This window comes from Hemibagrus wyckioides, linkage group LG26 (assembly GCF_019097595.1).
Source record: "Hemibagrus wyckioides isolate EC202008001 linkage group LG26, SWU_Hwy_1.0, whole genome shotgun sequence".
In the NCBI taxonomy this organism is placed as follows: Eukaryota; Metazoa; Chordata; class Actinopteri; order Siluriformes; family Bagridae; genus Hemibagrus; species Hemibagrus wyckioides.
In genome coordinates, this window is record NC_080735.1 from 2,226,417 (window position 1) to 2,239,571 (window position 13,155).

A 13,155-nucleotide genomic window follows, 5' to 3' on the forward strand; every position below is an offset into this window, starting at 1 on the left:
GTGTGTATGTGTGTATAATAAATATATACTAAATAAATGTTAACAAAAATCTCGCTTTATACGGTACTCAATCATTTCATTTGCTTTAATTGACTTTTCTCAGCTTAAAAATAAAAGTTTAAATTCAGAAGCTTCAGAAACTTTTTTTTTTTTAGGATCGTTGCTTTATTTGTATATTTATTTATTTATTTATCCTGTAAACACTCAGGATACACTCTAGATGGTGGCATCGAGGTACGTCCTCACTTCAGGGTTAAATGCGTGTCGTGTTTTTATTTTTAAACACAAAAACATGCGTTTTTTATATAACAGTACAAAATATCTATTTTTTTTTTTAATAAATCAGATGTAAGATTCTATTTCAGCTGTTCGCAAAAACTACACACAAAAAATGTTCTCTTGTCCAAGGGGAATATTATAAAAGTATAAAATGTTTATTTACCTAATTTAATCTTGCCAGCTGTTTCTCCTGCACCCGCTCATGAACCTGCTGACACTCGGGGATAATTGTTTAGATGTTGCGTTCAGTAACGTTGAATTCCTTGTGATCTCTTTTCGGAATTCCCACCGAGGCGTGAAGCGATAAGTGAAAAGAAACACCAGTATCAATCACGAGTGGCTCCGCCCGTCATCAACTGACACATATTTTCATGATAGCACCGGTTGGACATCACACACACCCTCACGCCCACACACACACACACACACCTGTATAGTTCCATGTATAATGGTTTTTCTTGTATTCATTCCAAACTTCCAGCGAATTCCCGAAGGGCACAACAATGGCAAGAAAAACAAACATTGTTCACCGACGCTGCTTTCGGAAACTTTTTTTTATTTTAAAAAAGTCATTAATTAAAAGATCGTTACGAAGACTTTTGTAGATAACGTCATTGTTTTTTTTACTGTCCAAACATAAATAGCTTTAATGAGACAACTCATTAAAATAATTATCCTGGCAAATGATTAATCCACGTGGATCACATAAAGGTTTATTACGTCAATGGTATAAAGTAAGAGCCGGGCTGTTTGGAAATGCTGGCAGGCCGCTTCCCTTGTTCAGGCTTGTCTGGACGATGACGTCGGTCACAGTAAATCGCTCTGCTGACAGATTCGTCGCGAGAGGAAGGCTCTGACTCAGAACACAACACGGGGTTACGAAGGTTTTTCAGACATCTTCAAAACAAGGTTTCTGTGTGATTCGTGTAAAAAGGAATAAACCACTACATAATCATCAGCGGAGGAAGCGTTACCTGGAAACAGATCACTTTATTGCATTCAAACTTTTTAGCTAATAAAGAACATTTTTTTGTTGTTTTTTTTTTTTATAGCTGTAGGTTATCATTATGATTCCTGGTGTGGAATTTCCATAAAACACGTCTCTGAGTCGTTTATTCCACTTCTACAACAACAACAACATTTTTTTTTAAATAAATGATTGACAGGACATCTTTTGTATCTGGTTTTAGCTACATTCGATGTTGTTAGCTGTGATTCTTGCTTATGTTCTCTCACTAGCCTCTATGTTACTATAATGTGTTATGGTATATAACTAGCTCTTACTCTATATTACTAGCCGCTACTTCCATTTGCCAGATGATGCTATAATGTGTTACTATATACTAGAAGCTAATGTTCTCTGTTACTAGCTAATACTCCCTGTTACAAGCTAATACTCCCTGTTACAAGCTAATACTCTCTGTTACAAGCTAATACTCTTTGTTACTAGCTAATACTCTCTGTCACTAGCTAATACTCTCTGTTACTAGCTAATACTCTTTGTTACTAGCTAATACTCTCTGTCACTAGCTAATACTCTCTGTTACTAGCTAATACTCCCTGTCACTAGCTAATACTCTCTGTTACAAGCTAATACTCTTTGTCACTAGCTAATACTCTCTGTTACAAGCTAATACTCTCTGTCACTAGCTAATACTCTCTGTTACAAGCTAATACTCTTTGTCACTAGATAATACTCTCTGTTACTAGCTAATACTCTTTGTTACTAGCTAATACTCTCTGTCACTAGCTAATACTCTCTGTTACTAGCTAATACTCTCTGTTACAAGCTAATACTCTTTGTCACTAGCTAATACTCTCTGTTACAAGCTAATACTCTCTGTCACTAGCTAATACTCTCTGTTACTAGCTAATACTCTCTGTTACAAGCTGTTACTAGCCGTTCTGATCTGTTCCTATGCAGTAGCCTCTGTTATAACCAATCAGAATTCAGTGTCTTTGTGCTAAAAGCTGTAGCTAAACCTGTAGTTACCTGTCATCTAGTGAAAGCAGTGAGGAATTAAGGGACTTATGTGAAAGTGATTCAAGGCTCTAAAATCAAAAGGTTTTGCCGAAACTCTAAAGGTCAGGAGTAAACCTCATCTCCAGTTTCATCCATTATGAGATCATCTTTCCACGGATTAAGTCGACTATCATATTTTTTTCCCATCCTGCGACGTGTAAGCTCTCTTTTCAATAAAAAGAATAACTACGACAGTCATGTGGGATAAAGTGCAGCAGGGTTCAGAAGTTTGACTGCACGTTTCCTCAACATTCCCAACACACAGGGTTAAACCCCGTTTCAGGACGGTTACACAACACAGCGGCCGAATTGTGATTGGTCAGAAGGCACCGGAACAAAAATAATTATGGTCTGTTACGGTTTCTATAGTAACAGCTAATTCAAGGCAGATGTTGACCATAAACACGTTGTAAAGTTTTTAATAAATGCTGAGGTTTCTGTGAGAAGATGTTTCTTCAACCTCTGTGGAAGGAGTCTCCAGTGTCAGCGCTTTGAGGAATCGTCAATGAAATTTTTCTTCTCATTATTAGCTTTATTATAAATAAAAATAGCTTTAATATGAATTTGCTAACTGTCGTTTCTATAGCAACAGCTGAATCTCAGTGTGTAACCTGCTCATACATACAGTGACATGAGGTTTATTTAACGGCTATGGAAGGAGTCTCCAGTTTAACTCCACTATTTTTTTCCACAAGACTCACAAGGACTGGTTTTGTGGCGTAACACAACGTTAACTGTAAACAGATGGAAAGTGTTTGTTTTTCTTTTTAATAAAGGAAACATTGATGCTGCTGTAACAGTAACAGGAACTTCACACTCTATGACATTCTGATTACTGACCAATTTACATCAGTAGTGTGTGTGTGTGTGTGTGTGTGTATGTGTAACATGTAAAATATAAAACCAAGGATTTAAAATTATTTAAAAAAAACAGATTGTCCAATCGCACTGACCTGACTGTTACTTTTGCATTTGAAACTGTGTGTGTCTGAGTGTGAGTGTCTAAGTGTGTGTGTGTATGCATATATGAGCATGTGTGTGTGTCTGAGTGTGAGTATGTGTGTGTGTGAATGTGTGTGTGTGTCTGAGTGTGTGTTTATGTATGAGTATGTGTGTATATGAGTGTGTGTGTGTATGTTTGTGTATGTGTGAGCATGTGCATCGTGTGTGTGTGTGTGTGTGTATGAGTGTATGTATGTGTGTTATGCATAGTAAGCATAAAGGAATATATTAACACACATGAGAATAACAGCGTTGATGCAGCAGAATCGCGACCAAAACGGATCTTCCCTCATGCTCCGTATCGCAGGGGGCGGAGTCCCAGGAGCGCCACGCCCGGGCCGAGGACTACAGAATCCAGCGGTGCGCACACACTTCCCTCTGCGCACGGACTCACAACCTACACACACACAAAAACACAACAAAAAGCCTTGTCTAAGTATTCAGGTTAAGTCGAGACACGCGCTGGAGTTATTTTGGTGTGTGTGTGTGTGTGTGTTACCCTCTGTTCTCTGAGTGAGTGTTGAGACTTTCTGTAGAGGTATATCTCTGTCAGTGCTGCGTCTGAGGGTCCACCAGGTCAGGTTGTGAATCTACACAAGAACAAGAACAAGACATATACACACACACACACACACACTTTAACCTCATTAACATGCAAACATCACACACTGCTGCTTAGATCTGATTGGTCAAATTGAGAAATTCGATATATTTCTATAGTAGTAGTACATTTGCAAAGAAAGCTGTTAGAAAATGAGTATGATCGTCGATATGGTGACATTTTTATACAAGAGCGATTAGGGAAGGAGTCTCCAGTGAGAGCGTTAAGTTTAGCTGAAATGGACGAATATGTCAGACTTTATTTAATGGAAATTATGAATGCTGCGGTATAAGAGAAATAAAGTACTTCAGTACATTATTGAAAAATATCAACAAAATAGCAGTGGAGTGGGAACTTCGCTTCATCACACCACCATGTTGTTGATTATTTTCTGTAACTAAAGTGTTTTATGTGTCACATATTTGCTATGAAGTAAACATTCATATCCTGATTATTCCCAAAATTCCTCCGATTTCCTACGGAATTGTAGCTAAAGTTAGAAACTCGACTTCAGATAAATACTTTGCTCGCTAAAAACACAAAACAACTTCAACAATTTACACTAACACACTCCTGAGCAAATAAGATTCATTTGGTTAAGTTAATTAATTAATAAAATTAATAATCAGTTAATTAATTAATGATAAATTGGATAAATGATAGCAAAACGTCATGTCATGCCATGTAAATGTCTCCCACTTATCCGTAGCTGGGTCGCAGGGGCAGCAGTCTAAGTCTCCCTAGCCACTTTCTACAACTCTTCCGGGGGAATTCCAAGGCGTTCCCAGGTCAGCCGAGAGACATAGTCCCTCCTGCGTGTCCTGGGTCTTCCCCGGGGGGGCATGCCCGGAATACCTACCCTAGGACATGTCCATGAGGCATCTGAAACAGATGCCCAAACCACCTCAACTGGCCCCTTTCGATGTGGAGGAGCAGTGGCTCTACTCCGAGCTCCTCCCGGGTGACAGAGCTCCTTACCCTATTTCTAAGGGAATGCCCCGCCACCTTACGAAGGAAACTCATTTCGGCTGCCTGTATCTGGGATCTTGTCCTTTCGGTCATGACCCAAAGCTCATGACCATAAGTGAGATTAGGAATGTAGATTGACTGGTAAATCAAGAACTTTGCCTTTTGGCTCAGCTCCTTCTTCACCACAACAGACCAGTACATAGACCACATTGCTGCTGCAGCTGCACCAATCCATCTGTCGATCTCACACTCCATCCTTCTCTCACTCATAAACAAAACCCCGAGATACTTAAACTCCTCCACTCAAGGGAGGAACATCCCTCCAACCTGGATGGGACAAACCACCTTTTTCCGGTTGAGAACCATGCCCAAGGATTTGGAGGTGCTCATCCCAGCCGCTTCGCACTCGGCTGCAAACTTCCCCAGTGCATGCTGCAAGTCCTGGCTCAAAGAAGCCAACAGGACAACATCATCTGCAAAAAGCAGAGATGAAATCATGTGGTCACCAAACCCGACTCCCTCCATCCCCTGGCTGCGCCTAGAAATTCTGTCCATAAAAATAATGAACAGAATCGGTGACAAAGGACAGCCCTGCCGGAGTCCAACGTGCACTGGGAACAGGTCTGGCTTACAGCCGGCAATGCGAACCAAGCTCCTGCTCCGGTTATACAGAGACTGAACAGCCCTTAACAGAGGGCCACGGACCCCCTACTCCCAGAGCACCTTCCACAGAATGCCACGAGGGACATGGTCGAATGCCATCTCCAAGTCCACAAGACACATGTGGACTGGTTGGACAAACTCCCATGAACCCTCAAGCACCCTGTGGAGGGTATAGAGCTGGTCCAGTGTTCCACGACTGGGACGAAAACCGCATTGTTTCTCCTGAATCCGAGGTTCGACTAAAGGTCGGACTCTTCTCTCCAGTTCCCTGGAGTAGACTTTCCCTGGGAGGCTGAGGAGTATGATCCTCCTATAGTTGGAACACACCCTCCGATCCCCCTTCTTAAAAAGAGGGACCACCACCCCGGTTGTCCAGTCCAGAGGCACTGTCCCTGACTGTCACGCTATGTTGCAGAGGCGTGTCAGCCAAGACAGCCCCACAACATCCAGAGACTTAAGGTACTCAGGGGGAATCTCATCCACCCCCGGTGCCTTGCCACCGAGGAGCTGCTGGACTACCTCAGTGACTTCAGCTTGGGTAATGGATGAATCTACCTCTGCATCCTCTACGGAAGGCGTGTCAGTGGAATTGAGGAGATCCTCGAAGTATTCCTTCCACCGTCCGACAGTATCCCCAGTCAAGGTCAGCAACTCTCCACCCGCACTGTAAACAGTGTTGGCAGAGAGCTCCTTACCCCTTCTGAGGCGCCGGACGGTCTACCAGAATTTCCCTGAGGCTGACCGATAGTCCTTCTCCATGCCCTCACCGAACTCCTCCCAGACCAGCGTTTTTGCTTCCACAACCATCCGGGCTGCAGCTCGATTGGCCTGCCGGTACTCATCAGCTGCCTCCGGGGTCCCACGAGCCAACCAGGCTTGATAGGACTCCTTCTTCAGCTTGACTGTATCCCTTACTTCCAGTGTCCACCACTGGGTTCGGGGATTGCTGCCACGACAGGCACCAGAGACCTTTTGGCCACAGCTCCAGATAGCTGCATCAACAATGGAGGATGAGAACATGGTCCACTCAGACTCAATGTCCTCAACCTCCCTTGGAATCTTGTCGAAACTCTTCCAGAGGTGAGAGTTGAAGACCTCCCTAACAGAGGGTTCAGCCAGACGTTCCCAACAGACCTCCACAATATGTTTGGGTCTGCCAAGTCTGTCCGGCATCTTTCTCTGCAAGCGGATCCAACTCACCACCATGTGGTGATCAGTTGACAGCTCAGCCCCTCTCTTCACCCGAGTGTCCAAGACATATGGCCGAAGGTCAGATGACATGACCACAAGGTCGATAATCGACCTCCGGCCCAGGGTGTCCTGGCACCACGTGTACTGATGGGCACCCTTATGCTTGAACATGATGTTCGTAATGGACAAACCGTGGCTAGCACAGAAGTTCAATAACAGAACACCACTCAAGTTCAGATCGGGGGGAGGCGGTCCTCCCAATCACGTCCCTCAGGTAACACTGTCATTGCCCACATGGGCGTTGAAGTCCCCCCAGTACAACTATGAAGCCCCCAGTCGGGGCGCCTTCCAGCACCGCTCATAGGGTCTCCAAGAAGGTCGGGTACTCCACACTGCTGTTCGGCCCATAAACTGAAACAACAGTGAGACATCTATCCCCGACCCGAAGGCGCAGGGAAACCACCCTCTCGTTTACTGGGGAAAACTCCAGCACATGGCGGCTGAACTGGGGGGCTATAAGCAAGCCCACCCCAGCCCGCCGCCTCTCACTATGAGGCACTCCAGAGTAGTAGAGGGTCCAACCTCTCTCAAGGAGTTGGGTTCCAGAGCCCAGGCTGTGCGTGGAGGCGAGCCTGACTATCTCCAGCCGGTAACGCTCAGCCTCCCCCACCAGCTCAGGCTCCTGCTCCCCCAGTGAGGTGACATTTTTTTAGTGGGCGTGGCCACACTCAGCTAATACATAGGCGAAACTTATGCTAGCAAATCAATAACATTCCTAAAACCCCTGAGACCCCTTTTCCTGAGACGCCATCTAAAGTTAATCCTTCTGCATTATTTTTATTATTATTATTATTATTATTATTATTATTATTATTATTATTATTTTATTTATTTATAACAATCTATATGTTATAATATAATAAAAATAACAATGTCAAGCACCTCAAGGATGGAGGACTGCAATTTAATAAAGTAAAAATAAAATAATAAAGAACCTTAAAGTAACCTTTACTTTATCAAAGAAAGTATAAATAAAATATTTTTTTACATTGACGCAATTCCACATTCACTAAACGACTCACAAAATGAGCTGTCAATCATCATTCAGAAGAAATACATTACATGTCCTCTCGCATTAACTCAACTTTCTTGTTAAAATCAGATAAACGCCTGTGTTTGGTCAGTAATGGGATCATTGTTTAGAGATACTCAGACTCATTCTTTAAGTCAAAACTTCACTCGTGTACGATTTCATATAAATGTCACTGTTCTTTTTAACATCATACATATCCCAGTGAGATTACTGGTTTTACTGGTCACACTGGAGAGCACGTGCTCTGTGTGTACCTGTTCCTCGGAGGGGGCGGGGGTGAGGAGGCTGATGGCGACGGTGACAATAACGGTGATGGCGCAAAGGATGATGGCGAAGTGCAGGTAGTGGACGCTCCGCAGGACGGGAGGCGCGGGGTCGAAGACGCCGCAGCGGGGGGGTGGGAAGGCGAATTCCAGAACCATCCGCGTGACGCCGACAACCAGACCCACCATCAGACCCCAGAACGCTCCCTTAACACAGAACAACAGCATTCAGCAAGACATTCCTGAGCTAAAAAAACAAAAAAAGTAAGTTGTGAAACAGTTAATTAATTTAAAATAAATCGAAAAAATATTAGCAAAATGTCCATCAGTGACTACAAATCTGAATGCATTCATTTCCACACAAATTATAAATAAATAAATAAATAAATAAATAAATAAATAAATAAATAAATAAATAAATAAATAAGAGATTCCAAAAACATATCCAGGGACATCAGCTGCTCTTAAAGTAGTTTTTTTAACATTAAAATCTTCCCACTAAAAACTGTAAACAGATTTGTTTGATCTTTATTATAAGTGGGTGTTGTAGAGGGCATGGCCACACTCCGCTAATCATAACATGTACATACATAGGCCAGACTTATGCTAGCAAATCAATAGCAAATCTTTCCTAAAACCCCCAAGTCTTTTCCCGAGTCTTTTCCCAAGATGTCGTCTAGAATTTTATCCTTTTGCATTTTTTTTTTTACTTCTGGTTAAGAGTGAACTGGAGTGTCGTAATAATCAGGAACACCTACAGCAGCAATTTTTCCTACAGGATGGAACACAAATATGTCAAATCAACTGAAGTACCGAATATTACATATATTATTATATATAATATTGCATCCTAAACTTTTCCAGCTGCAAGAAAACGCATCAGTTCTACTGAAATTAACGAATTTACAGACGGAATAAAATTCTCTGAAAAAAAGTCAGATCCATCTTGATGAAATTCGTGTCTGGATGTTAATGATCGAATGAGAGAATTGTTTTTACTTTTGTTTGTATAAAAATGTAGAATATAAATAAAATCTTAATTTGATTAAAATTCTATTTTTAAATTTATCATTAAATTTATCTGGCAGTGGTAGATTGAGTGGTTAAGGCTCTGGGTTGTTGACTGGAGGATCAGGGTTCGGGTCCCGGGCTACCACATTTGGGCCCTTGAGCAAGGTCCCCAATCCACCCTGCTCCAGGGTTAGGCTGACCCCCAAGGATGGAACATGCAAACTGTGCAGTAATGTATAAAGGTGACATATAAAGACAACTTAAAATTATAATGATTAAAATAAAATGTAGTCAAATTCCATTAAAAATTCTATTCTATCGTTTACAAAAAAAATCATTTCAGTGCAATTCTCTAACTGAACGTTTGTAACAGAAATCAAACTGAATTGGCACATTTCCGTTGAGATTTACGCTCCGTTTACATGTTTAGCTAATGCTCCTGAAGCTTGTCCAGAATCTCCCACATTCCTGATCAGTCCGAACTTGCCCGGATCTCTGTTTGAGCTCCTCACTCAAGTGACCGTTATGTGGAACATTTCATTAAACCTTAAAGATCCGATTTCAGCTATTTGACACAAATATATACATAAAAAAACAAAAACAAAACATTAGCTTATTTTTTTTTAAGCTTTTTTGCTCTTATATTAGATTCTTTTTAATTAAATAAAAAAACTTTTTAAAAATTGGATTTCAACTTAATTTCTAAAGTCTGAACAACGTCACTCTAGCATGATTTAATCATAGCGTGATTTATTGTGTATGTTGTTAGCGGAGCTGAAAGCGCAGGCAGGCTGTGTAATGAAGAAAGTGACAGAGAAGTGAGAAGTTCTGGTGTCTTCTGTAGCTTGAGGACATCCTGCATTCCACACTGAAGGCTTTTTTTTTTCCACAGAAAAGCCCCACCCTGGTGTAAAGGTTCCTCCCTGAATTACTGGAATGTTATAATGTTTTTCGGTCAGACGAACAGGTTTTTCCCCGCGAGCGAGCATTCTGCTGGCACATGGAGGCTTTCGTTAAGAGGGGAAATGATTTCTCATAGACGTTTGATCTGCTTTGAACTGATGTATGACATCACAGGATGCGTTTGTGTGTAATGTCCAGCTTTATGTGCTTTTAAGAAAACATATTGTTAAATAATCGTTAAGAGGGGAAGATCTTGATGAGACATATATTTATCTTTTATGTAATGAGTCTCCAGTGTCAGTGATTTTGTTTGTTGTGTTTTGTAGTTTCTGTAAAGAGTTTACGATTTTTCTGTTAAATGAAGTTATTCAATGGAATTTAAAAGTTTTGCTGAGTACAGAAACGTGAAAAGCTATGAGTAATTATAGATTATATTATGTATAAAGTTTTATTTGATATTTAGAAATTTAGTTATTTTCAATAAGCGCTTTTTTGTTTTTATCCATTTTTTGCAGGATGCATCTAGTCGCCCACATCCAAATTTTGAACACATGACCTAAACACTACAGGTTAGTCTATATTGACCAGAAATGAAAGGAATTTGCTCGTCACAAAACAAACTCTAAAGGCTGAACATCATTCGATCGCTCATCTTCAGTTCACGTGCCACGAAGAGGTTGATGTTCCGTGTGCTTTCTCATGGTGTCTGGTTCAACTACCATGACAAGGACGTTATTTGTTCCCAGGTGAGTGACTGAGTGTGATCTGCTGTTTGTTTAAGGTATTAGTGGGCGGGGCTGTGTAATGACTCAATGGAATCTCTTCCTCTTAATTTACACACCAGATACAGCTGACACCATCTGCTTCCTTGTCTATCTATCTATCTATCTATCTATCTATCTATCTATCTATCTATCTATCTATCTATCTATCTATCTATCTCTCTAAAAAACAGAGCTTTTTTTCTCAACTAAATTTTCTCAATTCTGTCTTAAATGATTCCACAGACCATCAATACGACCCTCATGTGTGAAACGTTTCCTACCTGTGATTAGCTTCCATATGAGACACAAATTCAAGCACACAAAAGTTTCTCTTTAAATGCTTTTGAAAATCGAGTAAATCTGGAAGGTAGTAGAAGAGATCGTCAGTGTCTCTGGTGAGTTTATGTAGCTGATCGAATCGGAGACTGAAGCTGATCAAATGACTTAAAATTAAAGAAAAAACAATTGTGTTTAACATGTTAGTTTTAGAAGCTGCATTTATCAACATAATGGGAAAAAAATACCAGACTTGTTAAAAAAAAAATAAAAAAATCAATGTTTTATTCCACTTTTATCCACAGCAAACGATTAAAATTTGTATTATTATTATTAACAAAAACATAATTTTTTTATCCATTTCTAGTTAACTGTTTAGTTTCTGTTCTCTTTAATGTTGCAGCTATACGCAGTTTACTTAGCAGCTTCTCTTTTAGCTTCATGTTCATAAAACAAACAAACAAACAAACAAACAAATAACGCAGATTGTATTGTTCACAAGTTTTGCAAAATTGTAGCTAGTTTTTAAAGCATTGTAAAATGTTTTCACACCTGTGAGGTTTTTAAACCTCTATGAAAAATCGTGAAAAATCGTATTGATGCAAACAAATCCGTTAAACTTGATTTTAACAAAGTTTCTCATTTTCTCACCAAAGAATTATTTCAGCTGAATCCAAACACAGAAGCTACATGACCCAAAGCGCCACCTGAAGACGGAACAGCTGCTAAAGCTCAAGCAGAAGTGTGTGAATGTTCATGGTATTTAATCATAAAGCTGTGTTTTGCTTCATAACAGCTGAAGACTTCAGACTGACGATTGTTACATTCCTGAGTCCTTCCTCTACATTTATCTTCTCGTCTTCACAGATGATTTGTGGTGACAAAATGACAAATCTGCTGTCTCCTTCTTTACCTTGCTGATTTATATTCACGTCACGCAACACACACTCTTACTGTACAAATAAACTACACTGTGTGTGTGTGTGTGTGTTTACGTACCGGCTCATTGGTTCTTTTCCAGAACACTGCCATGACAAAGATGGCAGTAACGGGAGGAGCCAAGTAGCTGGTCACTGACTGGATGTAAACGTAGAGCTGACCGCTGTTGGCGCTCTGAAGAATCGGGATCCAGACCACACTGATGACCACGAGGATGACCGTGACGATCCTGCACCAAGAGCAACAAGAGAGAGCAGTGGGGGAGACAGCAGTTTATTATAATATCTATCTATCTATCTATCTATCTATCTATCTATCTATCTATCTATCTATCCAAGCATCCAAGAATCCATCTCTCCATCCATCCATCTATTCATCTCTCCATCCATCCATCCATCCATCCATTCATCTCTCCATCCATCTATTCATCTCTCCATCCATCCATCTCTCCATCCATCCATCCATCCATCCAGTGGAGTGTTTATTATAAACCTAAAGGGATTTTTTTAATTTTATTTTAAATGGTTTCAGAACTGAAGTCCCCAACCTCCCGACCAGCAGCAGCTCCTTCTCACTGGCCCCTCGCCGATATTTCTTCCAGATGTCCATGGTGAATAAAGTGCTGCTGCTGTTAAAGATGGAGGTCAGTGAGGACATCAGGGCGGCCATCATCACGGCGATCATTAAGCCCCGCAGTCCTAACACACACACACAATTTTTATTTATTAAATAACAACCATAATGTTACAGACACAATATACACACACAATACACACATAATGTCACACATACAATACACACACACACACACACAATGCACACACACTTTTTATTTCTTAAATAACGACACATAATGTTACTGTTAGCTTCAAGATGGAAGATGGATATCACACACACACACACACACATCTTATTACCACTAGGCATGAGCTCGATGACCAGTTTGGGAAAAGCGATGTTGGAACAGCCGACCTCCGCTCCGCACACCTTCATACATTCCTCAGGATCCACACAGCCCACTGAATCTGGGAATTCACACACACACACACACACACAGTATTGAACAATAGACCTCATCTACACAACAACATTAAATTATTATTAGCATTTAGTCCGTTAGTTTAAAGAACATCAAAAGCAAATCAATGAATTAATGCTGTACAATTGGGGCAAAAATA

At 40.7% G+C, this 13,155-nt stretch overlaps 1 protein-coding gene and 2 long non-coding RNA genes across 3 annotated transcripts in view; 1 reads left to right on the top strand and 2 right to left on the bottom strand.

The window, feature by feature from the left end:
* Positions 1–615, bottom strand: part of LOC131346579 (uncharacterized) — a 1,787-nt gene extending 1,172 nt beyond the window's left edge. The window contains exon 1 of the long non-coding RNA XR_009203643.1: positions 443–615. This is a non-coding gene — a long non-coding RNA (uncharacterized LOC131346579). The remainder of the gene's footprint in view (positions 1–442) is intronic.
* A 1,458-nt stretch (positions 616–2,073) lies between these two features.
* The window catches only part of slc5a10 (solute carrier family 5 member 10), a 37,515-nt gene continuing 26,433 nt past the window's right edge, over positions 2,074–13,155 (bottom strand). Inside the window, exons 10-15 of the mRNA XM_058380350.1 lie at positions 12,895–13,002; positions 12,525–12,675; positions 12,038–12,206; positions 8,076–8,291; positions 3,804–3,894; positions 2,074–3,701 (exon numbers count right to left, since the gene is read on the bottom strand). Of these exons, the coding sequence (XP_058236333.1) occupies positions 3,505–3,701; positions 3,804–3,894; positions 8,076–8,291; positions 12,038–12,206; positions 12,525–12,675; positions 12,895–13,002 (932 nt within the window). The 3' untranslated portion in view covers positions 2,074–3,504. The remainder of the gene's footprint in view (positions 3,702–3,803; positions 3,895–8,075; positions 8,292–12,037; positions 12,207–12,524; positions 12,676–12,894; positions 13,003–13,155) is intronic.
* On the top strand, positions 9,999–12,043 carry LOC131346749 (uncharacterized). The gene is made up of 3 exons (XR_009203662.1): positions 9,999–10,181; positions 10,514–10,744; positions 11,695–12,043. It is a non-coding gene; the product is annotated as an uncharacterized LOC131346749 (long non-coding RNA).